Source organism: Plectropomus leopardus, chromosome 5 (genome assembly GCF_026936395.1).
Source record: "Plectropomus leopardus strain MGB_pleo_1.0 chromosome 5, ASM2693639v1, whole genome shotgun sequence".
Classification (NCBI taxonomy): domain Eukaryota; kingdom Metazoa; phylum Chordata; class Actinopteri; order Perciformes; family Serranidae; genus Plectropomus; species Plectropomus leopardus.
The window spans coordinates 87,860-114,938 of NC_142180.1; the positions used below are offsets into that span (position 1 = coordinate 87,860).

The following is a 27,079-nucleotide window of genomic DNA, read 5'->3' on the forward strand; positions in this document are numbered from 1 at the left end:
CCAACAGAAAGAAAGCAGATGCCCGTAAAACGGGTGGTGGCCCAGCACCTCCACCTCTAACAGAGGCAGAGGAGCTGGCCCTAAGCCAGAATTTTGGAAGGCCAGTGGGTGAGTGAATCCCTGGAGGGAGCTCATCCTCTGAGGCCACCCCCCAAGACGCAAGTGCTTTTATATAATATAATATGCCTATAAATATATTTTTAAAGCATATTCATACATATATTTCTCTTTCATGTCTTTTTTTTTTCTTTTGGCCCAACAGATTCTGATGGTGCTATCTGCCTGGTGGAGCCCCTTCACGCCACAACAGGCCTTTTAACTGTAAGTAGGCAATACTCCAAAGATTTTGCCAAATGGTAGTTTAAGTATACTGAAACATATCACTCATCTAGGATGAAGAGGATGAAACTGTGTCTGCTGCCTTTACAGAGAGGGATTCAGAAAGGCATACAGAGGTATGTTACTAATAGTTCTCTTCCCATTCACATTTCTTAACATTCTGGTGGAATATAGAGTGTGACATTTAGCCTACACTGAAGTATTGCACATTCTCATCCTTTTTAACAGAGCATGGCTGGGCAACAGCAGGACGGTCTCTCAACTTCCACTGCACAGATGGACACAGTGAGATGGATGTTCAGTAAACACCAGAGGTTCATTCTGTGGAATTGGAACTGTGCAACTGTATAATTTAATGTTGTCTATGTGTTCCCAGTTACCAGTAAAAAAGAAAAAAATCCAGAAAACAGATAAAGAAATACAATACTTGGACTGCCAGATTAGGAGGGCCGATCTGGAAATTGAAATACTGGAGCACAAGTTAGAGGTGGGTGCATGGTCACAGATGAATTATGTTAACTATTGGAACATTGACTAAACTAGCTCTTTTATTAGCAAGAAATAAAGAAGACCAAATGAAATTTGTATCATGTCTTTATTTGACTGCTGTGGTGGTGATGATGGTGACTTAAACTCTGAAGTGATTATGGCATATGGTGTCTCTGACTGCTTCGCCGTCCTGGATAGCTGGCAGGTGGATGGGGTCATCATCTGGGTCTTCAATTTGTAGGGCAGGGTGTTGCTCTCCTCTAATAGTGGCAATATTATGAAGAACAACACATGCCACAATAATATCACAGGCCCTCTCAGGGGTCACCCTGAGGTGACGCAGGCACTGGAAACGGGCTTTCAGCAGGCCTATGGTCATCTCCACCTGGGCTCTTGTCCTGCAGTGAGCCCGGTTGAAGTTCTGTTGGGGGCCTGGTTCAGGGTCAGGGTATGGGGTCATCAGCCTAGGTTGGCATGGGTAAGCCCTGTCACCCAGCAGAAGGCCATCAAACTCTCCTGTAACATATAGTGGATACATTAGAGCAGGCATGTCAAACTGGTCCACAGGGGGGCCGGTGTGGCTGCAGGTTTTGTTTCCAACCAAGTAGCAGCACACCAGACTTGACTCATTTAATCAACTGATCTCCGTCTTCAGACAGTTGATTGGTCAAACTGTGTGCTCTTGGTTGGTTGGCACAAAAACCTGCAGCCACGCCGCCCCCCCTGTGGACCAGTTTGACATGCCTGCATTAGAGTATATTTAAGGAGGGAGACTAGTGAATTATATTTTGAAAATCTTTAGGCTGCTTACCACGTTGCAGTCTGTTGCTCAGGTTAGACTCACGATAAATCCTTGAGTCATGAACAGATCCAGGCCACTTGGCCTCCACATTGGAAATGATGTGTGCAGCATCACAGACGATCTTGGCAGTACAGAGAATAACAGATGTTGAACTATGATGCAGTCTTTAACATTTTGAAACAGTAGTCAATCTACCTGTAGCCTACCTGCACATTTATGCTGTGAATGGACTTCCTATTATCGGCATTGTTACATAATCGGCTTCATTATGTGAGGGAGCTGTGATGGGGATGTGTGTGCCATCTATGCAGCCAATCACACTGGGAAATCCCTAAACGAAATTAAAATTACTAATCCCAGTCTGAGATTGCAGCACAATGTCATTAACGGAATATGATTCAAAATTAATTTAACAGATCTCTACATCATTCACCTGCAATCCTGTGGAACTCCTCCTTGATGGTTCTGACAGGTTTATGTCCAGGGAAAACGACAAAGATGTGTAGAAGTCGTTTCAGGGCCAGGCACACTTTTCTGACCGCTCTGCATACAGTTGCCTTGCTTAAATGCTCTGCATCTCCGACATTATACAAGAAACTGCCATTTGCAAAGAACCGCAGCACAACACACAATATCTGATGGGATGTGAGAGCATGACTGCGGTTGGTAATGTTGCAAATGTAAGGACGGATTAGGTTGTGTATGTATAATATGGACTGTGATGTGAAACGGTACCGCTCAAAAAGATAACTGTCCGGAAATGCGAGAACATCTCTCCGCGGTCTGAAAACAATCTCCCGATGAATATTTAGGCCTAATTCTCTGCGCAGTAATGCTGCTCCTTCATCCACTGGATCATTAATGAAGGGGGCATACCATTTTGACAGACGGCAGAACTATACTCCGACACTCGCCTGCTGACTGAATGAATAAATGAATGAGGAAATCAAATAGCATATGTGGCTGAAAGAGGGCGGAGACAGAGAGAAACTCCAGGTTCATTGAGAAAAAGCTGGTCCCGACCAGGTTAGGTTCATAGAGTCTGTTACTATGGTAACTGACCGAGAGCTTAAGTTACCCCTCTCTGTGAAACAGGCTAGAGTTACACTTCTTTCTCAGAGTTTTCACCTGCTTTGTGAAACGGACCTCAGGACTGCCAACAAACATGGATATATACACACAAAATCACTCACAGATGGACTCACATAACACGGAAAACACCCCCAACCCCCAATATAATATATGTATATATATATATATATATATATATATATACTAGTGCTGGGCATAGATTAATTTTTTTAATCTAGATTAATCTCACTGCAATCCTGTAGTTAATCTAGATTAATCTAGATTAAAATTATAGATTTGAATTTTGCCAAAGACATTCAAAATAATGTCTATCTATCTAAATGATGAAAATGCATCACAAAATGCTTGAGAAAGCTATTCTACTATAATATTTGGTAAAGAAAAATAATGTTCCATAAGATTTACTTTGGTGTTTAACTTTTTTTTATTTTGTTAAACACAGACATTTAGGAACACAGGTTCTGTCTCCATGTGGAAAAAGCTTTTTCCTGCTAACTGGAATGAACAGCAGAGGGCGCAGCCTCTGATAACATGACCCTAACTGAACTGTGGGCCTACATTAGAGGTCATGAAGAAGACCATTAACAGTCAGCCGCTTTGTGACACGGCTTGAGCCAATCACTCCAGTCACTCAGGCAGACCAGCTTCCGCCTTGTTCACGCCCCCTCCGCGTAATTCGACCAGGTATACATCCGCGCTTAAACAACAAAGTGAAATTGGTGCCTTGCTCACTGTATAGACCCAACTTAGTGAATAGTTTATCGCGCGATAATTTCCTTATCGTGCGATAAGAATCCCGCGTTAACGCAGCACGTTAACGCCGTTAACGGCCCAGCACTAATATATACCTTTTATTAAACCTCACTTATGTTGTTTATTTGTCTTATGTCACTTTCAAATCTTCTGTGGTGTACGGTGGCTCTGTGGGAGCATCCTCAATTTCGTTGTACCAGTACAATGACAATAAAGACTATTCTATTCTATTCTCAAACATGTGATTCTGAGTCCCTTCTTACAGAGTCCTATTCTCATCTTTTTCTTTTCCTTGTTCACTTTCTTGTTCTTATTCTTATCATTATAAGTTACCCGTTTAGTTATTTTAATCTCCTTGTCTTCCCTACTCTCCTGTCACACCCCTTCGCTCCTCCCTTTATCTCATACATGTTAACAATAATCCAGAAAAAGAAGAAAAAAATGATGATAATACAAACTGAAAAGGAAGAATACAAAAAAGTGAATGAAAAAATGTAAAAGCTTCTGGGATAAATATTAATTACCCAGCAGTTTAGCAATTAGATGAATAAATAGGGCCTGGGGGCACCTGAGGAAGGCGTCACCCCTGCATTATGCTATAACACAAAAATGAGCATTACAATAACCTGGGATAGACAAACTAAAGGAGGGGAGAAGGCTGAGGGTGGAAGCTAGGAGTAAATGTTTTTTTGTTTTTTCCCCTCTTTCTCTCTCTCTCTTTCCTTTCTTTTTGTTCCAACCTCATTATTCATCCATTTATTTATTTATCTAAGTATTTATTTTTCTAATTCGCTTATTCCTTTCCTACATTTCCTCCTCAGACTTACATTTCCCCCACCCAGTTATTTTCCAAACCATTTACAACACACACACACACACACATACATGCGAACATAATAATAGGGGACTATCAGGGTGTACTATCAAAGAGGGAACCTTTATTAGCAGTCATTTTAAAAATACAAAACTAGAATTGAAAATTTACTTTTGAGGTCTTCTTTCACAATATTACTGCAAATGTGATTTTTATAATTTTTTAAAGAAATTGCCAAGAGGGGACCTGAAGCCTTGAGCGACGTCTGCCTATCAAAGAGGGGACATCCATATACTGCAGTCAAACTGGTTTATCCTGGTTCTCTCACCTATTGAGTGCTTCTTTTTCACTAAAACTTCATTTGAATCTTTAAAAATGGGTATGTAAACTTTATTGCTCGCAATATATCAACTTTTTTTGTGATAATAAATATTACAGAAATAATACTTGCCAAAGCAAAGTATACCTTTTAAAGAAGGCTCCCATAATCCTGTGAATTCAGTTTTATCTTACTTAGTATTTACTGTTAATGACTTTATTGTTTGTCTTTGTTATATATATATATATATATATATATATATATATATATATATATATATATATATATATATATATATAGACCAGACCAATTGTAACTACCAATTGTAACTACCAATGTATACTACTGTATACAACTTTAGTATCACCAAAATTCAGAAAATAAATCTATAAACGAGTAACATTATACATAAAATGATCAGCAATATAATTACTTATTTTAATAAATAATATATTTATTTTAATTAATTAATCACTATAAAATGATTTAACACAAGTCTGTGACTAGACCTTAAAAGCTGTTTGCTTCCGAAAGAAAGAAATCAAACTGTGACATGACAGATGAGTTCAGGTCCAAAGAAGTCGGTGGTGTTTCTGGATTTTGTTGAATCTGGCTTTCACTTTAGATAGTAGAGTCTTAACTTGCATTTATAGATGCAGTGATAAACTGTGTTCACTGTCAGTGGTTTTCGGTGGTTTTCAGTGCTCATTTTGTGATATCATGTTGGTATTTAATGCAGTGCAGCTTTATGGGTCAAAGGTCATGGCCATTCATTTTTGGTTTTTAGCCTTGTCCCTTTTATGCAGAGATTTCTCAAGGTTCTCTGAATCTTTTCATGTTATTATGGCAGATAGTTAATGGATTTGAACACCAAATATCCTGTTTTGTAATGTATTCCTTTGTGTTCACAATAGTTTTTCAGTGATGGATGAAACAACTGTGTTTGTAAGTGTATTTTAGCATTATCTAATCTAGACCCCATTCAAAGATGTTTGTTTTTTAATGACTACAGTCTGTAACACATACTACACACACTGGCATGCAGCATTGTCACAGTGCATGAGTGTGCATGAAGTGAAAGGCACATAATAAATGTTACGATAAGTTCACAATAACACTCAGCTTTACAGGACTTTAAATTCCAGTATTGTGAACTAAAACTTTTCTTAAGCATTTAAAGTTTAACTGGTATGTTAGTGTTTTTGATGGGCATTGAAATGGTGATGAGCCACCAACACCTCATCTCAAAACCATCACAGCAGGATACACATCTATGAATGGGCCTTCACAAGTTGTCTTCTGTTAACCCCATTCAAAGAGGTTTGTGCAACCCAGAACTAAGTTTTTATTATTGTTATATGTATTTTTTGGTTGTTTTTAACTATAGTTGGTAACACATAAAGTTGTAAATTAGTTGGCAAATACAGGGCTGATATGCAGCATTGTCACTGTGGCACAGAGTGTGCATGAAGGCACGTGAGATTGCTAAAAATAAGTTTACATTGACACTCAGCTTTACAGGTCTTTACATTCCAGTGTTGTCAACTGAAACAACTCTTTAGCACTTAAATTTTAACTAATGTTAATGTGTTTCTGATGGCCATTGCGTTAAAAATTCAGACAAACAGAGCCACTAAGAGCCAAGATGCCCTACTGCTTTAGAGGGCCACTTAAGAAATAATTACCTTTCAATTATTTCAGTGATATTACATACATGTGGTTATTATGTCACTTCCCAGCAGATGTTTCTTCATGTGAAAAACATGTTTAACTCCTTTTTTTGAATTGTAGTCAATTGTGCAATTGACGACAAATGTGGAATTCTGCTTGTATTTCTACTCTTTACAGTTTAACATTATCTTACCCAACATCCACTTGTCTAACACAGGGGAAAAAGCCATGTTTCAGTAAGTCTAAGTCAGATACGACATCTAGGATATGAGAAGTAAGCAACCCTAAAGCCCAATGTGTAATGTCCTCACGACCATAACGACCATCGTCAGCTAGAAGAAGCCATCCCCCGCGCTGCAGAGAATCAAGGCCTGACAGATTTTCACAGACTGACTTGCAGAGAATCAAACCCCTCACCCACTGCAGGTCACTCACTTCTGTTGTCATGTTTGTAGATGCTTTACAGAGTATCTAATTCTGTAGTATTGTTTTACCTCTTTAGTTAAAACAGAACCTTTTATTATAATTAGAATAATGAAATGTAAACTTGAGGCAATAACCTGTGCAACATCAAAATGGTATGTCATGAAATAACAGATGTAATTATTAGGTGACTGAATATGTTCAACTACTTAAATATCCACAATAGTACAAGTATTTAAAATGGGAATTAAAGTGGAGAATTGTATGCCTACTCCGTACAATTTCAGGGTGTTCTTCCCAATAATCCAGGGATGTTGTACTAACCAAGATAAGCAGTGTGTGCCACTTGTTAAACCCAGGACGGGGGAATAAGCCATGTTTCAGTCAGTCTAAATCAGATACAGCATCTTGGATATGAGAAGTTAGCAACCCCTTAGCTCAATGTGTCATGTCCTAACGACCATCGTCAGCTAGAAGAAACCATCCCCCGCACTGCAGAGAATCAAGGCCTGACAGATTTTCACAGACTGACTAGCACAGAGTCAAACCCCTCACCCACTGCAGGTCACTCACTTCTCAGTGGCAGCAGTCTCCACTGTTCAACATTCAAAGTTAGGATCTGAGAATCAAATGGTTGCTGGTCGCTCCACCTCTTCAGTGTAAAAGAAATTACATATTTTTGTCAGCTTCATCAACTGAAGGCTCATAAATCTAACAATATATCTATAACACCATGTGATTGCTTACTTAATAATGCAGAGCACCACTGAATCAAATGTTTAACATCTTAGAGAGATGAACAACATTTTTTTCACAAACAAATTAATATTTAACCTCTTTTAGGGATGCATTTCGCTCCATAAATGTGCTGGTAATTTTACATGTCAGTGTCATCTTTCCTAAGCTGGCTGTTAACAGACTGTTAATTTCACTTTTGTCAGTGCTCCTTGATAACTAATAAATGAATTGCAACTACTGATGGTACACTGATACACTGATACACTACTGATGGTATATTGTTAAACTGTTAATAAACACCATGTAGTGGATCTTGAAATATTATTTGGGAGGCCATTTTAAAGTTGCATTTGCTGTTTTAAATCTTACAGTCATTTAAAAAATGCTTTGCTTCTCAGCGCTGTGTTAAGCATGCATACACGTTTGCCCCCTATTAAATGTTTTATAGGTTAGAAAACTATTTATTTATTTTTATATATAAGTTCAAATTGATTTATGACCAAACCTTTTAAATTTATATCACTGCAGCTCAAATGAAAAGGGTTCAGGAGGTGAAAAATGGACTACATAAATTCAACATTACAGATCAATAACAAAACCTATGTTACAAAACTACAATAACCCACCATGTTTTTTCTTTGGCTCAATGTTGCATTCTGACATTTTATTTCTGTTTCCTGAATATGTTTAACATGATGATCAGACGATCACTCTTACTCTTTAGTTTTGTTTTACTCCTATAGTTGAAACCAAACCTTTTATTATGATTAGATTGCACTTTGACTATGATTGAACAATTAAATGTTAACTTGGCACAAACTATGTAACATCACAATGGTATGCCATGAAATTCATGTAATTATTAGGTGATTAAATATGTTCAAATATTTAACTATCCATAAAAGTACAACGTTTGTATCAGTATTCAAGCTAGTGGAAATTTGAGTGGAGAATTATATGCTCAATCTGTAAATATCCAGATATGTTGTACCAGCTAAGATAAGCACTGTGCTTATCTAAAGTACAGTCAAAAGTACAGCCAAAAACCTATGGAATTTGAAATAGTTCATCTCAGCAGTTGAACAGAGGGTTTCAGAGGTTAATCATTCCTCTAACTGACTTATCCCTGTAACTGAGACAAACTGATGACTCACAAAACCTCCCATATTATAAATACCATTAAAGATTGCTCTAGTCATTTATATCATGATGGGTTGTCAATGTGTTTTCAACACAAGGTAAAAAGGAGCACACTCTAAACAGCAACTGAAAAACTTTTTCAGGTCCACGATTCAAAAAGCAATGTACGAAAAAACTAAAATGATATTTCTATCTCCAATTTCCTAAAAAAAATAAATAATTTTATTATTACATTTTTGTAAGATTATTTTCTTTGAACAATAATGCATCTAACTTATTTTTTTCCTATTCTTTGTCGTTTATCCATGTTGAAATGGGAATGTCACTATACTATATATCTAAGATGGAACTTGTGTCATTATATACCAGCCAACAGTGGACTCATCACTCATCACTCACTTGTCACTTTGTGCAACTCAAGTGTGGACCTCTTTTCTGCAATGTGGAGCGACAAATAAAATGGATTCCTATAGATGGGCACACATACATTGGATTGCAACCATAACAATAAATGCCAAATTCAGCTGATTCCTGTGAATTATGGGAGACCCTGCAATTTTGTCAAATCACTGCACCTATACAGAATTCTTAACAATTTAAACCGGTTAAAATCTGATTTTCACTGTACATCTGCCCACAACTAATCCACTCAGTTCCTCAGTTGCCCTCTAAGTATTTCTGACTGGCTCTGATGTTTTACAAAGAAGACTTTGGACCAGCAAAGCTATTTTTAAATTATTTGCTTCATTTTATGCGAATATTGGCTCTAAAAAGGCATCATTCAATGATGACTGTCATATGAAATTTTTTTAATTCTTTTTTTAAAAAAAAATAATAACATTTTTGTTTTAATATTCTTTTCCCAATAGAAAGAAAAAAAACTTTAAATCCTCAAAAATAAAACCTAAAACTTGCATGGCATTTTTTTGCTTGTAAAAACTGTTAAATGGAAGTTTTGAGTATGTCCATCCATATTCTCAAGTGATGCTAGCCGCGCAAGATGTATGCAGATGTGCCTGGTGCTGTCTGGCTGTCTACTGACGCATAATAACAATGCCACTGGCTCTGTCCGGCTATGTTCTCATCTCGCATCATCCTGCCATGATCCAGATGGATGCACGTATACCAAAAGCACTGACAGAGGGAATGTATTTGAAAAGTTAACAATGATAATGGACTGGGGTAGCCCCCTTTTTAAACACAGTGTCAAGCTATAAAATGGTAAAGACATCCACAACGGCTGAGCCTTTATATTCAGTTACAAAAATACATGCTTACAGATCCTTTTAGAAGCAAAAAAATGCATGATTTAGTTTAGATATATTTACAAGTAACTTGTATCATTATGTACCAGCTAAATGTGGACCCCTGTTGCTTTATACTACACAAGTGTGGACCTCTTTTGCCTGCAGAGTAGATCAGCAAACAAAATGTATTCCTGTGATTATAGAGAAACAAAACATATGTACATTGTAAGATTGACGGAAATCTAGTGCTTCTAGTGCATCTAAAAACTCAAAGGGAGTTTTGGAGGATTGAGCTAATCTCAAGGTTAAGTTAAATTCTGATAATAAACTAATTTAAGCAATTCATTAAAATAAGTAAAGATCTTGCTGGTATTTTCTCTCCACATTTTCTTCCTACCATTATTATTATTATTATTATTATTATATGAAATATGAAATCACCTAAAGCCAAGCCTTGAATTTTAATACAAAGACTAATAACAAATCACGTTTCAGGAGACTGGTGTCTTTATTAACCCTATAATGCTATTTGTATCATATTTGATACATTACATTCTGTGGCCTTCATGTCATCCACATTAACATAACTAAAGCCTGTTTAACGGCCCATCTGCAGTCTGAAAGGCTGCTGGGGACTGCAAGCCATTCACCCTGGAGAGGAGTGTTAAAAGTGACGTGTGTGAATGGGTTGTTCAAATACCTGCTCCAACCTGCAGGGACGGCTCTGAATATGGATATAAACACTCACACACATTTAGGTCCCCTCTTGGCAAAATCTGAAAAATTTCACCAGAGGCCATAACACATGATTTTATGATGATTTAGAGCATGACCAGGGACCTAAAAAATGTCCCGTTGGTTTTGCAGTTCCCTGTTGGTGACTGTGTAACGATAAGTATGTCCACTGTTATATATATGCGCGAGTGCACACACACACAACACACACACACACACACACACACAAACACAGCCTTTCAACACCCTCAACATAGCATGTGACAACATCCCCTTAGTTCCTGCTTGTTTCTGTCTTGTCTTGTTTTTGCCATCCTAAGTGTATACACATAATGTCACGTCTCCCACAAAATGTTGCTTTCATCATGTCTTCACTTGTTGTGCAATGTACTGCATCACTAAATAAAATTTAAAAAACAAAACAATAATATGTTTGTAATACATATATATATATATATACTGCATATACAGTACTATGCAAAAGTCTTAGGCCACTTTAAAATTTTAGCAAGGTTATAATGACCATACATATTTATTTCTCAGTAGTCTCTTCACTAAAATAGAACCAGTATACAGTATTAAAAATGCAAATATTTCAGAATAATAGAATAGAACAACTTCATCAGGCTTAAGTTGCAAATATTTACTGTGACCTCCCTTTCCACTTAGCATATCTTGAACTCTCTTAGGCAGGCATTATGAGATTTACTAATCTGGTGTATTAACACCAGGTATCATTCAAGTCATGTCCAAAGCTCAATAATAATTGTCTGAGCTACCTTACGTTATGGTTGTATGATTCCATGTTTCAAACTAAATATTTACTTCAGTCAGAAGAAGCTATTTTGTTTGGAATTTGTTGCTCTTTTAAAACACTGCACATGTTCTCTGTATTCTTCGTAACTTCATAAAGAGACTAAGCAATAAATGTACGGATATATTATGTCCTCATTACTACTTGTCCTCATTACATCTATGGTGGCCTAAGCTTTTGTCACAGTACTGTATATATACAGCAGATGAACAATTATGATTTAAATTATTTTACAAAATGGATTAGGGGCTCCTAAAACGACCATAACAGTAACACTTCTATTCACATCAGCTATATTAATGGAAACCATGCCATTTAATAATTAGTGATTAATAATATTACGGGCGTTTTAGTCAGGCAGGACAAAAAGTGACGAAGCACTATTTATGCAAAATATTTCTTGCATAAATATTGAGTTAAGTAGTCCACCCTCATCTTCTCCTCCTCTCTGTCTGTTTCTCTCTCTCTCTCTATCTTACACAAACTTCTTGGAGAGCATCATCGCACCCACCTCTGTCCTCAGTTCCAGGGTGTGTCTAAAGAGTGGCCCCTGAAATCTCATTGGCCACCTCAGGTGCCACCCCACTTTGATTGGCTATCTGCTTAGTCAATTGGAACTTTTTGACCAGTTTTGACCAGGGTGGTGTCTGGTCTGACTAAATTTACAAATACATTGACACTCTATTCTTGCTATTATATAATTTAGTTTTGTAGAAACGATTTCTAAGTTTGTCACTCTGTTGTGTTTTGATTTGTTGGTCTATTTATCTCTTAAACTAAAGAGATAGGAATGTAAAACAGTGCAATGTCAGTAATTTTAAGTAGCTATGGGTCGTGCAGACAAAAATGGTAAATTAAAGCTATGCCGTCATGTGTGCATTTATGCCACTCCTGCATAAGTAAGTGCCCCACTTGGGCCAACCCTGTAAAAAATGTCTCAACACGCCATGCTTAGTTCTGACAGTTGAGCTGCTGTAATACATAAAGTTTGCGGTTTGCAGGTTGGGCGGTAAATTAACATATTTTTTGCATCTCTTTGTCTTATTATTATTTTTTTATATTTTTTTATTAAGTCCACTCCCACTAAATAGATCAATTGATGCACAGCTTATGAGGACAATGGGAGTCTGGATTTATGGGGACAATGGGAGATTTCCACAACATTATAGTTTCACAATGAATAATAACTGGCTGGACAGTTATCACTGTAATGTATCTGTGAGGCTTCACTACAAATATGAGTCAGATCAACCCCTCGCTCCTTCACAGCTCCACAGCCTCTCATCCAAATATGGTCACTTCTTGCTCCAAAAAACAAGAAGGCGACAGCTGAAATGCCAAATGGGTGACATCACATGAGCTACGTCCATTCATTTATACTGTCTATGGTGCATATGTTCATACTGTCCTGGAGATAAATAGTTGACCATTGTCACCTCTTGGCTCACCTCCAACAAACAGCAAAGAAAGAAAGAAAGAAAAGAAAGTCATTTAGCAGAAGATGAAAAGGATGCTTCATCTCATCACTGCTCTGACTGTTGCCTGTGAAATAGGAGGCTGATAACGGGACATGCAAAAGCTGCTGTTTGGATCTGAGTTTTACTCAGTGTTAGTATATTTGTCGTACTCTAATACTTGTGCCAACAACCAATTTTTTCTTGTGTTTCAGGTTGCTGCCCCTATATGGCTTGGAACTGTAAGTTGTGTACATCCTATTTCATTACCAGTACTCATTTGTAGACTGTAGACTCAACATTGTAGACTGCAGCACAGCCACTTGGTAAGCCCACTGCCATGTCTTCATGATGATTGCATGTGCACATTTAAGACGCTTAGTGCGCTGGGGACATATTACCAATACCATACTACAGAACGCAGGAGCAGTGCAGGTCAGAGTCAGGAACGTGCGACATTCAAGTGCCTATGCACATTTCAGCAACCTTTTTCTGAATCTGTGCTCCTCAGTCACATAAGAACACACTTAGAAAACATGAAACAGTGGTATGCCCATACAAAGATTGTAACTATAGCACAAATGTGTACTCTTCATTCAATTCCCATAAAAGCAGAGTACACCAAGCAAGTCCGGCATCAGACTTTTGTAATAACATCATCTGTGAGCATATTCAGAATCTTAAAGCCACTAGCTCTGATGTCACTAATGATTTGCATGAGTGTCCAGGTCAGAGCACAGAAATAGAGGATGATGAGCAGTGTGATATTTTCGAACTCAAAAATCAGCTCAAACTTAATGTGACTTCTCTTTTTCGAAAGATGCAGACTATCCCTCATGTATCAAACACAGCTACACAAGAAATAGTGGATCACTTGAATCAGATCTTCTCTTTATCTGAGCCTTTGATAAAGGAGACAGTTAAGGATACATTGCAAAGATACAGTCACAGTATTACAGATTCTACACTCAATGAAGTTGTCAGAGCTGCCATGGACTTTTATAGTGTATTTAGTGCTACCTACAAAGGTGCAGAGTTGTCCTCTTCCAAGCAAAGAAAGACATTTGTAGAGCACAACTATTCTCTGGTAATACCAGTAGAGTACCATCTGGAGCCACCTGGTCATACAATTATGTATTTTCTAATACGTCATATGATTCAAGAGTTATTTAAAAACACAGACAAGATCAGATAACCAAACACAGACACTGGTCATTATGTGTCATGTCGTGATGGTTCTCATTTCCATGAAAAGCAGTTACTCTCAACAAAGATCTAAACCTAGCAATCAAGCTATATATTGATGAGCTGGCAATTGCTAACCCTCTTGGCACATCATACAAAATTTTACAAACTTTGGGCAGTACATTGGTTCTTTGCCAATCTGCCACCCAATTATCGATCAGCAATTCACACTATACAGCTCGCTTTGCTAGCAAAGTGACAGATGTCCAGAAATATGGATATTACAGCTGTACTCGCTCCATTGCTGCGTGATGTTCACACTCTTTAAAAGAATGATGTGTTCATTGAATCTGTTGGTCAGAATCTCAAAGGCACTTTCTTTTGTGTCTCTGCTGACAATCTGGCAGCCAGTGGATTGGGTGGTTTTTTGGAGTCGTTCAGAGCAGAGTATGTTTGCAGATTCTGCATGGCCACAAATGAACAGTTTTAAACAACTGAAGTCAAAGAGGAAGAGTTTGTTCAGTTAACCAAGGCCAATCATGACCTTCATGTCCTGGAGAATGACAGCAGCCAGTTTGGTGTTCAAAGTAATTGTCTTGAGTGAGTCACTGCATTACTTCCATCCAATCACATGATTTCCTCCAGATATACTACATTATCTTCTGGAAGGTATCGTTCCTATTGAACTTGCTGTTTGCATTAAAGAAATGGTTCAGCTGAAGCACTATACTTTAGAGTATTTGAACCAAAAGATCACATCATTCCCATATCAGCATACTGATATAGTAAACAGACCTCAGCTACTTCCCAAAACATTCATGACTCGGGACTACTTCCATTACTTGTAGGCAGTAAAGAACCAGAGGGAAATGCTGCATGGGCAGTTTTGATGGAATTAAAAGAACTGGTGGAATAATCATTGTGCCCATCATTTACTTGGACTATTTTGTGTGCAAAATCAGTGATCACAGACAGATACTGAGAGAGGTATTCCCTGAGCTTAGGCTTCGTCCTAAACATCCCAATGTAAAGCATTATCCCACCCTTGTGAAGTGCTTTGGTCCCTTGGTGCATGTTTAGACCATGCGATTTGAGGCCAAACATAGCTTTTTCAAAAAAGTGGTACATGACGCTCAAAACTTCAAAAACATTTTGAAGACACTGGCAGTCAGACACCAACACATGATGGCATATCACCTTGGTGCACCATCATTTTTCAAGCCAAGAACACAAGCGTCCAGGGTTGACACAGTTTTGGTTTCAACTCTACCAGAAGTTGCTCAGACCTACATTAGAGGACAAACAACTAGTGACACCGTCTACCAGACATCAAAGGTGACCATTGATAGCACAGACTATAGCAGTGGACTGTTTGTGTCAGCTGGAGTCAGTGGGGGACTGCCTAAATTTTGCAAACTAGCACAGATCTACCTTGTTAATCACAATGTTTCTTTTCTCTGTTGTGATTATGACTCCTGGTATGTAGAACATCTACGGTCCTACGAGCGTCAGCCACACAGACAAGCCTGTCTCTCCACCTAAAATCTGAGTTCAATGACACAGTCCCACTCTCTGCATACAGGATAGATGTCTTGCTGCTGTTGACTCCAAAGTAGTTCATACAAGTGAGACAGTCCATTTGACCCCGGGGTCAAATGGACTGTGGACTCTTTTAACGGACTCTAAACAGTAACATTTTATCTTATTATGTTGTAATAAAATTATAAAATCTATTTTCTTTATACGAAAAATTTCCCTCTAGCTCGTGTTGTGAAGTCTTGGTTGCTCCCCCAACAGAATATCAGTGGTCTTGCACCCTGTCGTGTTCACTCCACTCGGTGACACATGTATACAGATTCTTTGCATCTGACTTCATACATCAGTGTGCTTTCAAGATGGAGGCCAGGCAGCTGGAGGCAGAATCTGAGACAATTCCAATTCTGCACAAACGTGTTTACAGCTGTTTCAATGAATCAAACTGGGGGAAAACAAGGGCTATTTTTGAGTCCCGAAATTTGTAGTTCATAAAGCGGAGAAGTAGACATTAAAAATTGCAGATCAGTAGTTGGTGCGACTAAAAACAAGCCTCACCTTGTCATGGCTCAAAAACTTACATCCATAGAAAAATTTGTCCTCTGCAAATTAATTCCTTACCCTATAAGTTCGGATCCACTAAGGGTAGGCACGATATGAATAAATCCCTTTTTTTTATCCTTGCTGCCAGCCATACTGCCTGCTGCCTACTCTGTATTATCTGATGCACTCTGCATGTGTATCATGGAATGTCTTCTTTTCATTTCAGCGCCCATGTTAGTGTTAGAGGAGCCACATAGCCCACATGATAGCAATGGCAGCTGAGGCCCTTGTGGCCAAACATCCCTGTTTAAAAGAAGTAGTATCTGACACTGGATGGAACGCCTGGAAGAACAACATCAAGTTTAAAATGGGCAATTACAGGACCAAGATGAGTAGGGATGGGTGTCAGGAGGACACTGTAAATGCTGGAGCACGAAGCCAAAAAAACCCTGAGAATGAACTGTCACACTCAAACATCAAAAGACCCAAGCACGCAGAAGTCAACACTCAAGTCAGAACTCAACACAGACCCAACTTTCCCCAAGAAGAGGAGCCCTCAAGTCTTGAAAGTATAAGGCAGACCATTGTTGAAGAACTGAAGAAGACTAAGAGAGACCTACCCCTCATTAGTAAGATGATGCAGACCACATTTTCCCTGTGGCGACAGACCATAGTGATGTCCTGCTCAACAGTGAACCAACTCTTGACCTTTGGCCTGCTCTTTATATGCAGTCTGAGGTAATGGATCAAATCTTTCACCTGTTTTCTTTTGCCAATCATATATGTACCGTTTTTTTTTATGTGTAGTTTTGTTTAATTCAACTCATCTTGAAATAGCTAATTGTTGTTACTGTACTGTGTGCAAAGTTCCAACAGATAACCAGCCAGAACCTGCCTAACACATTCTATGCTGGACTTGATCGTCACACTCCTCATTTGATGACCTTATTTCGGCAGAGGGCTTCCAAAACTGGAAAGGCTGCAGATGCTCTGGTTGACATTTTCAAAGTCCACGATGAACAGGTGATTATACATTTCACAGGTTAAATCTGTGTGAAACGTTGGGGTTAATTGTAATAATTTCAAATGAGCTTTTGAATTCCGCAATTTTTTGGAGTGCACCAAAAATGTCACTGTTATCTTGATTGATTGATGCTCTGATGTGGCCAATTGGTTGGGACTGTTTGGCATCAGGTGTGATTAGTAAACCTGTCACAGTATTTACACTATTTTAATTTTCTTAGGAAATGCATGATGTCCACACAATACAACAACACTATATCTCAGCTATCCCAAAGGACTGAACAAATCTTTTCAATTTATTCAGAAAGTGTTGCTCGGTCTAGATGACTGTAAACTGTCACTCAGGGTGCAGACTCTCAAGAATGACTTGATAAATGTGTAGAACTCAAGATCTGAAAAGGAACAGTGCATTCCGGTGGCTAACTCAGTTAGAGCATGATCCACAACATTAGTATGTGTCATTATCCATGTTAACAACTATTCATGTTCAAGTTACTGCTCTACTCACAGGCTTTCAGACTGTTGGCCCAAAGTACACACTCTGTACTTGTTAATGTTGACAATTTAACATTGTTATAATATATAGTGTAAGATGTATAAGGTATTCATGACATTTATAAATAGAGTTGGGTCGATATCAAGTTTTGCTGGTCCGGTCTGATCCCCGTGTCACGGTTCATGGCAGGACCCAAATGAAAGACAGCATCTCAGGTACAGTTGGTAACAGTTTATTTCACACACAAAGCAGATTACAGGTACCAGGACGAATAATGCATAAGGCTCAAGTTGGTAACCAGTGTCCCAAGTAGCAGTACTAAATCTTCAGGTAAAATTACCTAATGTCCAGGCGGGATGCGAACCCGAATTTCCTGAATGCCAGACGAGGGGGTTGCCACTGGACCAAAGGGGCAAGCTGGCATTGCACTTGTAAAACAGACTTTAAACACAGTCACAGGCAGACAAAGACCAGGAAGAACACACAGGCTGAACTCGCAGTCAGAGGCAGAATGCTGTTGGGTTTACCGAGGCAGAGATGAGGAGATATGGTCGAAGTCAAGCCAGAGAACAATGCTGGACAGTCGTGCATGCTTCGAAGACAATCTGACAATGAATGAGAGATCTGGTGCTGCATATATACTGGCTAGGTAATTAGACTCAGCTGGGAGCAACAGGTGGGAATGATTGCGGCTGATTAGGTGTGGCAAGGTGAAGGGAGGAGCAGCAGCCACAGCAGCAGGGCAGACTGAGACACCATAGGCTTACACCGGTTTAATTTTATGTAAATCGCCTGAACCAGCATTTACCGCAACCAAGGGGGCTGAAGGCGTTTAACTACGCTCTCATGGGCTCTCCCGTTGTACTCTACTCAGGAGTGGCTGCTGTGGTCAAGTTCGACATCTAGTGGTAAAATATGGTATTACAAGCCCCCCCCACTGGTAACTGTGTCAAACTGGTTTTAAAAATGTTTACAGTGGCCCAACCCTATTTACAAATATTGTTTTTAAATATGCATATTTTGGAGAATACATTTAACCAGAAGAAAAATCTTTATAAATTTTCATGACTATGAAAAAACTATCACGAAAATTAACATAGAGTCAGTGTGTGGGTACACAAAGACGATGTGGGACACCGCAATCTTTTTTGGACCCCTCCCCAGTGTGACCAGTGATAACATGCTTAGCTGCATGTCATTACTCATCGCTGGTTGTCGAGGTGGTGTCCAGCAAATGATGTGGGCTTCATTAATAATTGGCAATCCTTTTGGGTCAAACCTGGTCTTATCCGGAGGGACGGCATCCATCCAACTTTGGATGGAGCTGCTCTCCTCTCTGGAAATCTGCCCAAGTTTATTAGACGCCCAAAGCCATGACATCCCAGAGTTGGGACCAGGGTGCAGAGTCGCAGTCTTACACGCTTCTCTGAGCTTCCTCTAGCACAGTCACACAACCCTAATGTAAATGTTATAAAAACAGTGTCTGTTCCCCGACCACTTCATTTGTTTAAATCCAAAATAAATAAAAGGGGAGTTGTACAAAAAAATCTCATAAAAATTCATACATCTCCTGTCAAACAGCATCATAACAGGAGAATTAAATGCGGACTCTTAAACATTAGATCCCTGTCAACCGAAGCTCTTTTAGTCACTTATTTAATATTGGATAATCATATTTATTTATTATGCCTCACTGAGACCTGGCTTTCTCCTGATGAGTACGTTAGCCTGAATGAATCTACTCCTCCTGGTCATATAAATAGTCATGTTGCGCAAGACACTGGCCAAGGAGGGGGAGTCGCTGCTATTTTTGATTCAAGCTAAGCAATTCACCCTAAAGCTAAGCTAAACTATAGTTCATTTGAAAGCTTTTTCCTTAGTCTTTCTCACCCATCCTGGAAAACTCTACAGCCAATTCTATTTGTTGTAGTGTACCGCGCCCCTGGCCCATACTCTGAATTTCTATCTGAATTCTCTGAGCTTATATCAGGTTTAGTGCTGAAATCAGACAAAGTAATTATCGTAGGGGATTTTAACATTCACATGGATATTAATAGTGATAGCCTTAGTTCTGCTTTCTCCACGCTTTTGGATTCAATTGGTTTCAGTCAGTGTGTACATAAACCCACCCATCGCTACAACCACACCCTAGATCTTGTCCTAGCATACGGCATCGATATTGAAGATTTATTAGTCTTCCCCGAGAATCCCGATCTGTCAGACCATTATTTAATAACATTCAATTTTTTATTACTCAACAACAAGCCTCTCAGTAAGAGCTAGCACAGAGACGGCACTGGTAAAAATTAATAACAACTTATTTATCGCTTCTGACACAGGTCTGATCTCTGTTTTAATCCTATTAGATCTCAGTGCTGATTCAGCAGTGGCTAAATTTAAGAAATTGATTCCTTCTGCATTGACATCATTACCATGTCTTACAGTGACTGAGACAACTCTTATTAACTTAAGTAATTCTCAAATTGATTGTCTCGTTGATAGTGCTATTGGCTCACTGCGATCAGCTCTCTACTCTGTTGCACCTTTCAAGAAGAAAATAATGAAACAAAGAAAATTAGCCCCATGGTTTAACCCCCATATCTGCAAATTGAAACAAACATCACGAAAATTTGAAAGAAATTAGCGTTCACCAACCTCAGAGAGTCCCGTTTGGTCTGGCTGGATAGTCTTAAAATGTATAAGAAGGCCCTCCGCCATGCCAGAGCAAATTATTACTCATTATTAATTGAGGAAAATGAAAACAATCGTAGGTTTCTTTTTGACACTGCAGCCAGGCTGACTCAGAGTCACATTTTGGATTGTAATTATTTCCAGTGGCCACTAGAGTAGGAGGAAAAAAATAGAGAAAATCCTACTGGAGTAATATCAAGAACACGCCCACTAATGTTTCTTTCATTTCTGCCGCCATCTTTTATCCCCACAGTGGAAGGTCGAGGTGAAGCAGTGGATGGCGGTAAGCCAGGTAAGTCAGCAAAGTAGCTTACTAAAATCGGTTTTATTTAAGATAAAATGTCAGCAGAATTTTTGTTGGCTTGCTTGAAAGGTAATGCTTGTGAGTATCATTGCAGCTGGCGAGTTTGTGGGTCTCACACACTGCATAACTGCCAATGTCGATGCTAACGTTAGCTTGAGTACAAATTATAATGTTCATAATGTTATAATGTTCTCTTCATTCACTTAAGAAAGCATCTGAGGAATAACTAGCTTGATGTGTGGATCCATCCTAATCTTACGTGATCTTTACATTACTCTTATCACAGATTATCCCCTCTTGCTAGTGACATGTTATTATAATCACACCTGTTATGTCAACATGCTAGATTCAGTGAGCCCCTCTACAAGCCACTCCATTGCAGCAGTAGCTCCCTTCTCAGCTCTGGTGCAGAAAATAAAGGGGACTCAGATGACACCATCATTTTGCAGTCTAGTCCTGCCCAAAGAAACAGAGATGACCTGACTCGTCTCGCTCAGGTAAGTTTTGCAGATGGAGAGCTCAAGATGGTGATTCTGATAAAAGGGGTAAGGGGCGGGGGGGTGCCAAGTAAAGTTGCAGAGAAATACGGGGCATGGTTAACATTTTTATCACTGTAAATGTAATTGGCCACCAAATCCCTGTGTCCCTTCCCTCTTTTTCCCCCACACACTTAGATCATTGAAAACATTCTGAGGGAGAAACCTGGAGGAGAGAGAATCCTTACAGAGTATGCTCGGAAAAAAAGCCTAACAGATTCCAGAAGACGTGACATGGTGAAGATATTGGTTGCACACATGGCGAGTGAACATGGGTATGTTGTCATGTAATTAACATCCAACTCTAACATTTATGATTTTATTTGGTGCAGACCAAATGCAGACGGCATCGGCATAGCAGTACTTTTGTTTGGATCTCATACTTGTGTGTGTGTGTGTGTGTGTGTGTGTACGCGCACTGTAGGACGAGCCCTTCAAGGCGTATTAAAGAGGACTACGCAGAGGGCATCACTGCCTTGTTTCCATACCTGGCCGATCCCCAGGGCACTTTGGGCTATGTAAGTACATAAAACAAGTCTAACCTTTTTACTCATTACTTCTAGTATTGATCCAAAAACCGAGTGAGATTTCAACTAAATATTAAAGGGATAGTGTGGGTCCTTTGACATGAATCTATATGGCATCCTCATCAGCAGTGTAGTGCATCAACAGTGACTTACCCCGACTGCGTCCTGTGAGCGGAGTTCCGGCCTGGTTTTGGTGTTGACAGGTAGTCCGGCTAGTTGTCTGGGGTCATGAAAATAAAGCGTTTTGCTTCTCAAAACAATATGCGTTCAGAAGAGTGATATATTTGCATCACAAAACTGTTTGCCTGGCGCTATTTTCTCTCTGTTCATATCTCTGCACGCTGCCGCTTGTGGACAGCTGTGCAGGTTTCCGTCACCTGTTCACAGTGTTTACTGCTCGGATAGTTAACGGTAACATGTCTGACTATGACACAAGTAATGCCTTTATGAACCTGAATATACAGAAGCCTAACTTTGTCAGCTGGGGTTAGAACGGGCTGAGAGAGAGAGGAGGGACAGAGAAGCGACAAGCTGAAGCTAGACCCACAGCTGATGCACTGTAGTCCGTGATGAAAGATCAGATCAACTAACGTACAGACATCTGCGCCTGCATCACCTGCAAGGATTGTGAAACTTAAAAAAACAAAACAAAAAAGACAGAGAGAGAGAGAAAGAAAAAGAACGGCGCTGCGCTCACTTGTGTCATACAGCTACAGCTGTGGGTCTAACTTCAGCTTACCGCAATGTTAACTATCTAAGCAGTAAACACTGTAAACAGGTGACGGAAACCTGCACAGCTGTCCACAAGCGACAGCGTGCAGTGATATGAACGGAGAGAAAATAGCGCCAGGCGATTTTGAGGTCTGACTTTTTTGAGGACAACAGTTTTGTGATGCAAATATATCACTCTTTTGAACGCATATTGTTTTGAAAAGCAAAACGCTTTATTTATATGACCCCAGCCAACTAGCCGGACTACCTTCATCAACACTAAAACCAGGCCAGAACTCCGCTCACAGGACGCAGTCAGGGGTAAGTCACTGTTGATGCACTGCACTGCTGATGAGGATGCCATACAGACTCATGTCAAAAGACCTGAACTATCCCTTTAACATTTCTGTATGCTGACCCTTTTTCTTAACCTCAACAAGGTGAACACAGCAGATTTCAGGCTGGTTGACCTTGATTTTAGCAATTCTCCAGACAAGGACATGTGTTAGTTTTTTAAGGAGGAAAAATAAAACGCTTTCTTGGTTTTTAGGAGCAGTATTACAATCCAGTAGATGGGAGTGGATTTCTTGCATGAAGAGTGAAAACGCTTCAAAAAGAAGCCTCAGAGGGACAAAAGAAAAGAAACCCTCAGCCACTGACAGGTACATGATTTTGAGTGTAGTTAGATTTTTTTTTTTTTGAGAATTCACGTTAAATTCATTTTTAAAGGGCATTTTCAGTCACAATGAATGTTTACCTCAGATATCAGGTCACCTATGATCATTTAATTTCATACCATCCATACTCCCAACTGCAGCGTGCAGACGTTTTATTTTCTGTTTTTGTTGAAGAATTTACCGTTTTTTTAATGTTCATTAATGAGCTTAATTTTTTTAATTTCCTGGGGTCGTAAGTTATGTCTTGTTGCGGTATGTGGTTTCACTGTTACAGGTCACTGTTCACTGATCACTGTTACAGGTGGTCCAGATTCTGGTGACAGAACCCCTTTCAGTAAGGAAAACCAGCTAACCACAGAAACCCAGTGTCATGAGGCCATCGCACTCATGCAGCATACAACTGATGAAGCAATCATCAAGGAGAAGATGAAACAGACCTTCATCCATTGCCAAGCAATGGTTCATGACCCAGTGAAGTCCTCTGAAGTATTCACCACCTTTCCAAGATTTCTTGACATCACGGGAATGGTATGTCGCTCTTAAACTGCCTTGCATTAAAATCGAGCTGAAATGAAAAATGACTTTAAACAGATCACATCCCTGGTCATCCCTGGTGCACCTATTACCAATGTATGTCATGTTGTTTTCTGTATTCCATCTTGTCTGCAGATAGAGCAGGATTTCAGTCTGATGTTTGGTGATGACATCTCTGCTAAGTTCCTGGAGAAGTGGCCTACTCACTACAGGCAGAAAGTCCTTGAGCAAAGCTGTGGCCTCTCCCAGACAAGCGAACTTGAAGATCTCCTTCATAACACTGAATCCACAATAGAAGAACTGGAAGATGGTACACTTGAATTAAAGAAATAATAATAATGGATGAGGGAAATAGTTTTGAAACAAAAATATAAACATTTTAGTAAAAATGTCTTTCCGAATTTTCTTGTATTTTCAGGATGGGACAGTGAGATGTCCTCCATCTTGCTCCTTATCCACCTCATGCCACCATCACCTCATGGCCGCAACAAGAGACCAGGAAAGCTCTCCGCCAGACAAGCCATTGACCACCTTGTGAAATTTATCAAGGTTTTGTTACAGTTTAATTGAAGTTTAAGAAGGCTCACTGTTCTGTCTGTAATATTAAACCTTAAAACTATACTCTTGTGAAATAATGTGATGACCATACTCATCTATAATCAGTGAGGGCCCTGTGATATTTATCTGATTTGGCTCCCCACAGATCTATCATCAGCCTGAGATACGCTGATATGAATAAGTTTATTTCTTTTACATTTAGCAGAATAAAAAATATAAGGCTGAAAATGGTTATGGTTCATCTTGCGTTTTGTTTCAATAAGTGATTCTGGTGGTGATGATGGGGCCCTTAACTAAAACAGATTAATTTTAATAGCAAGACTAATTAAGTTTTCTTGTCACAGACTGGAACCAGTGTTAAGGGGCATCTGGACAGCATCACAGAGAGCCGTCAACCCTATCTACTGGCTGTGGGGACCAAGAGGAGCGCCATACACAAATATTTCATTGTGACTGACAAACATGCAATCCCGTGTCAGTCACCAGATTTTCTTACCTCTTTTGACGAGCTTTTTAAAGCTCATTGTGTCTTCGCTACCTCATACAACAGGGATCTGGCCAATGTCTACCACTTCTTGCAAACCGCTGTTTACCAGATTGATGCTGCTACCGCCAAGGTGAATCCCAGGGTCAAAGAGATGAGACCTCGGATGCTGCACTGATTTTGATGCTTTGGTTTGGAGGGTTCTGATGCTATACTGCAAAGATCTATTTTGAGGACTCTGATGCTGTACTGATTGTGATTGAGATGTTTTGTTTTATTTGCAAAGGCCCTCAGGCAAATGCCAATTCACTAATTAAGCACTTAAAGTTGATCCACTGATGATCCGGACTACTGGAACTTATGATCCAGCTGTTGTTACTGATAAATTTGTTTATATCCCAATTTTGAAAACATTAGACTTACTTTACAAACACCCGAAGATAAAAGAGATGATGCAGAGTCATTCCAGTTCAAGAGAAGATCTTCTTAATGACTTTTGTGATGGAGATCTTTTCAAGAGTCATCCTTTATTTTCAAAACAGAAACATGCAATTCAGTTGCAACTTTTCTATGATGACTTTGAATGCGCAAATCCATTGGACAGTAAAAAGGGAATACATAAATTAGGAGCAATCTATTTCACCTTACGTAATCTTTCTCCAAAGCACAACTCAGAGCTGCTTAATATTCATTTGGTTGCTTTATTCCATGCCCAAGACATTAAAACATATGGCTTTTCCAAAATACTTGATCCAATTGTGAAAGACATTAAAGAGCTGGAGACTAAAGGAATTCGGGTCCCACTGTATGAGGAAAATGTGTATGGAACTATTGTCCAAGTTACTGGTGATAACCTTGGCCTTCATGGTTTGTTTGGTTTCGTAGAATCATTCAGTGCCAGATATTGTTGCCGCTTTTGTCTTGCTGAGAAAGTGGACTTTCGGATAGAATTCACAGAAAATTCACCCAAGATAGTGATGCGAACTCAAGCACTTCACGCAAAACACTGCCAAATAATGGAGAAAACTGCTAGTCTTCCCTATGTGATGGGTGTTAAACGTTCTTGTGTTCTAAATTCCTTGCAGTATTTCAATATATGTGAAAACTTCTCTGTAGATATTATGCACAATATCTTGGAGGGCGTGGCACAATATGAAATTAAGCTGCTAATACTACACTTGATCAAAAACTACACAACATCAAAGGAAATAGACAGAAGAATTAAGAACTTTAACTATGGCTACATGGAACAAAACAACAAGCCACCTGCATTGAAGTTAATTGAGGACTCAAATGACTTGGGTTTATATGCGATCCAATCTTGGTGTTTACTTCACAATCTACCACTTATATTTGGAGACTTGGTTTGTCGAGATGATCAACACTGGTATTTGCTTCTGTTGTTGCTTCAAATAGCAGATATTGTATTTTCTCCTGTGTTATCAACTGGCATTACCATTTATTTGAAACATTTGATTTCAGCATTTGTTTCCCAAAAAGAAGCTACTACCAAAGCATCATTTTATGGTGCATTATCCTACATGTATTTGTAAAATTGGACCACTTTTGCATACCTGGTGCATGCGCTATGAAGCGAAGCACAATTTCTTTAAAAAGCAACTAAAAATCTTCAAAAATATAACTAAAACATTGGCAAAGAAACACCAAAGTCAAGTAGCATATATTTGGCAGATATTTGAGCCCGACAGACTGGTGCTTGGTCCAAGTAAAATGGTAGCTTTAAACGTGATGGACAGGGGCTGTGAGATAGCAGAGGCTCTTCAGGTAGCAATTGACACTAACGTGTTAGATGTTAGATGGGCCAAACACCATGGAAATATGTATCGTCCAGGTTTAGTTGTTTGTCTGAAAGTGCTTAATGAGATACCAGTTTTTCACAAAATCCACCGTGTTGTTCTTAAAGATGAGAGGTTACTGTTGTTTACATTTGCACTACAAACAATGTGTATGGATGAGCATTTTTATGCATTTAAAGTTGTGTGTACTGCAGATGGACCTCATGTTGTTGACGTCAAAGAGCTTTTGTGTTACAAAGCATTCGATATGCAGATGTCATACAGTAATGATGATTCAAGTTCATTTATTGTTCCATACCGTTTCCTGTGATAAAAGAATCGCTAAGCTCTAATTATTGCTCTAGGGATGAACAATGGATTTCAGAATTTCTTTGCCCATAACTCAAATATTTTTATTTTCTCCTCTTGAGTAAATTTTACTCAAATTGAGTAAAATTTACTCTTCAAAATTTTCTGTGTGGTTGCTCATCAACTCTGTGACTTTCTCCAAGATAATAGTGTATTCGAGGACTTTCAGTCAGGCTTTAGTACATCATAGAGATGGCATTACCTTGGCCTTAGATGGCATTACCTTGGCCTCTAGCACAACTGTAAGGAACCTCGGAGTTTTATTTGACCAGGATTTATCCT

General features: G+C 39.1%; 1 protein-coding gene across 1 annotated transcript; it reads left to right on the forward strand.

The window, feature by feature from the left end:
- The first annotated feature begins 22,084 nt into the window (after positions 1–22,084).
- On the forward strand, positions 22,085–24,810 carry LOC148189472 (uncharacterized). Its single transcript, XM_088077309.1, has 5 exons — positions 22,085–22,154; positions 23,358–23,584; positions 23,726–23,900; positions 24,009–24,139; positions 24,493–24,810. Exons 1-5 carry the CDS (start codon positions 22,085–22,087, stop codon positions 24,808–24,810), a joined length of 921 nt encoding a protein of 306 aa, XP_087933435.1.
- The last annotated feature ends 2,269 nt before the right edge of the window (positions 24,811–27,079 follow it).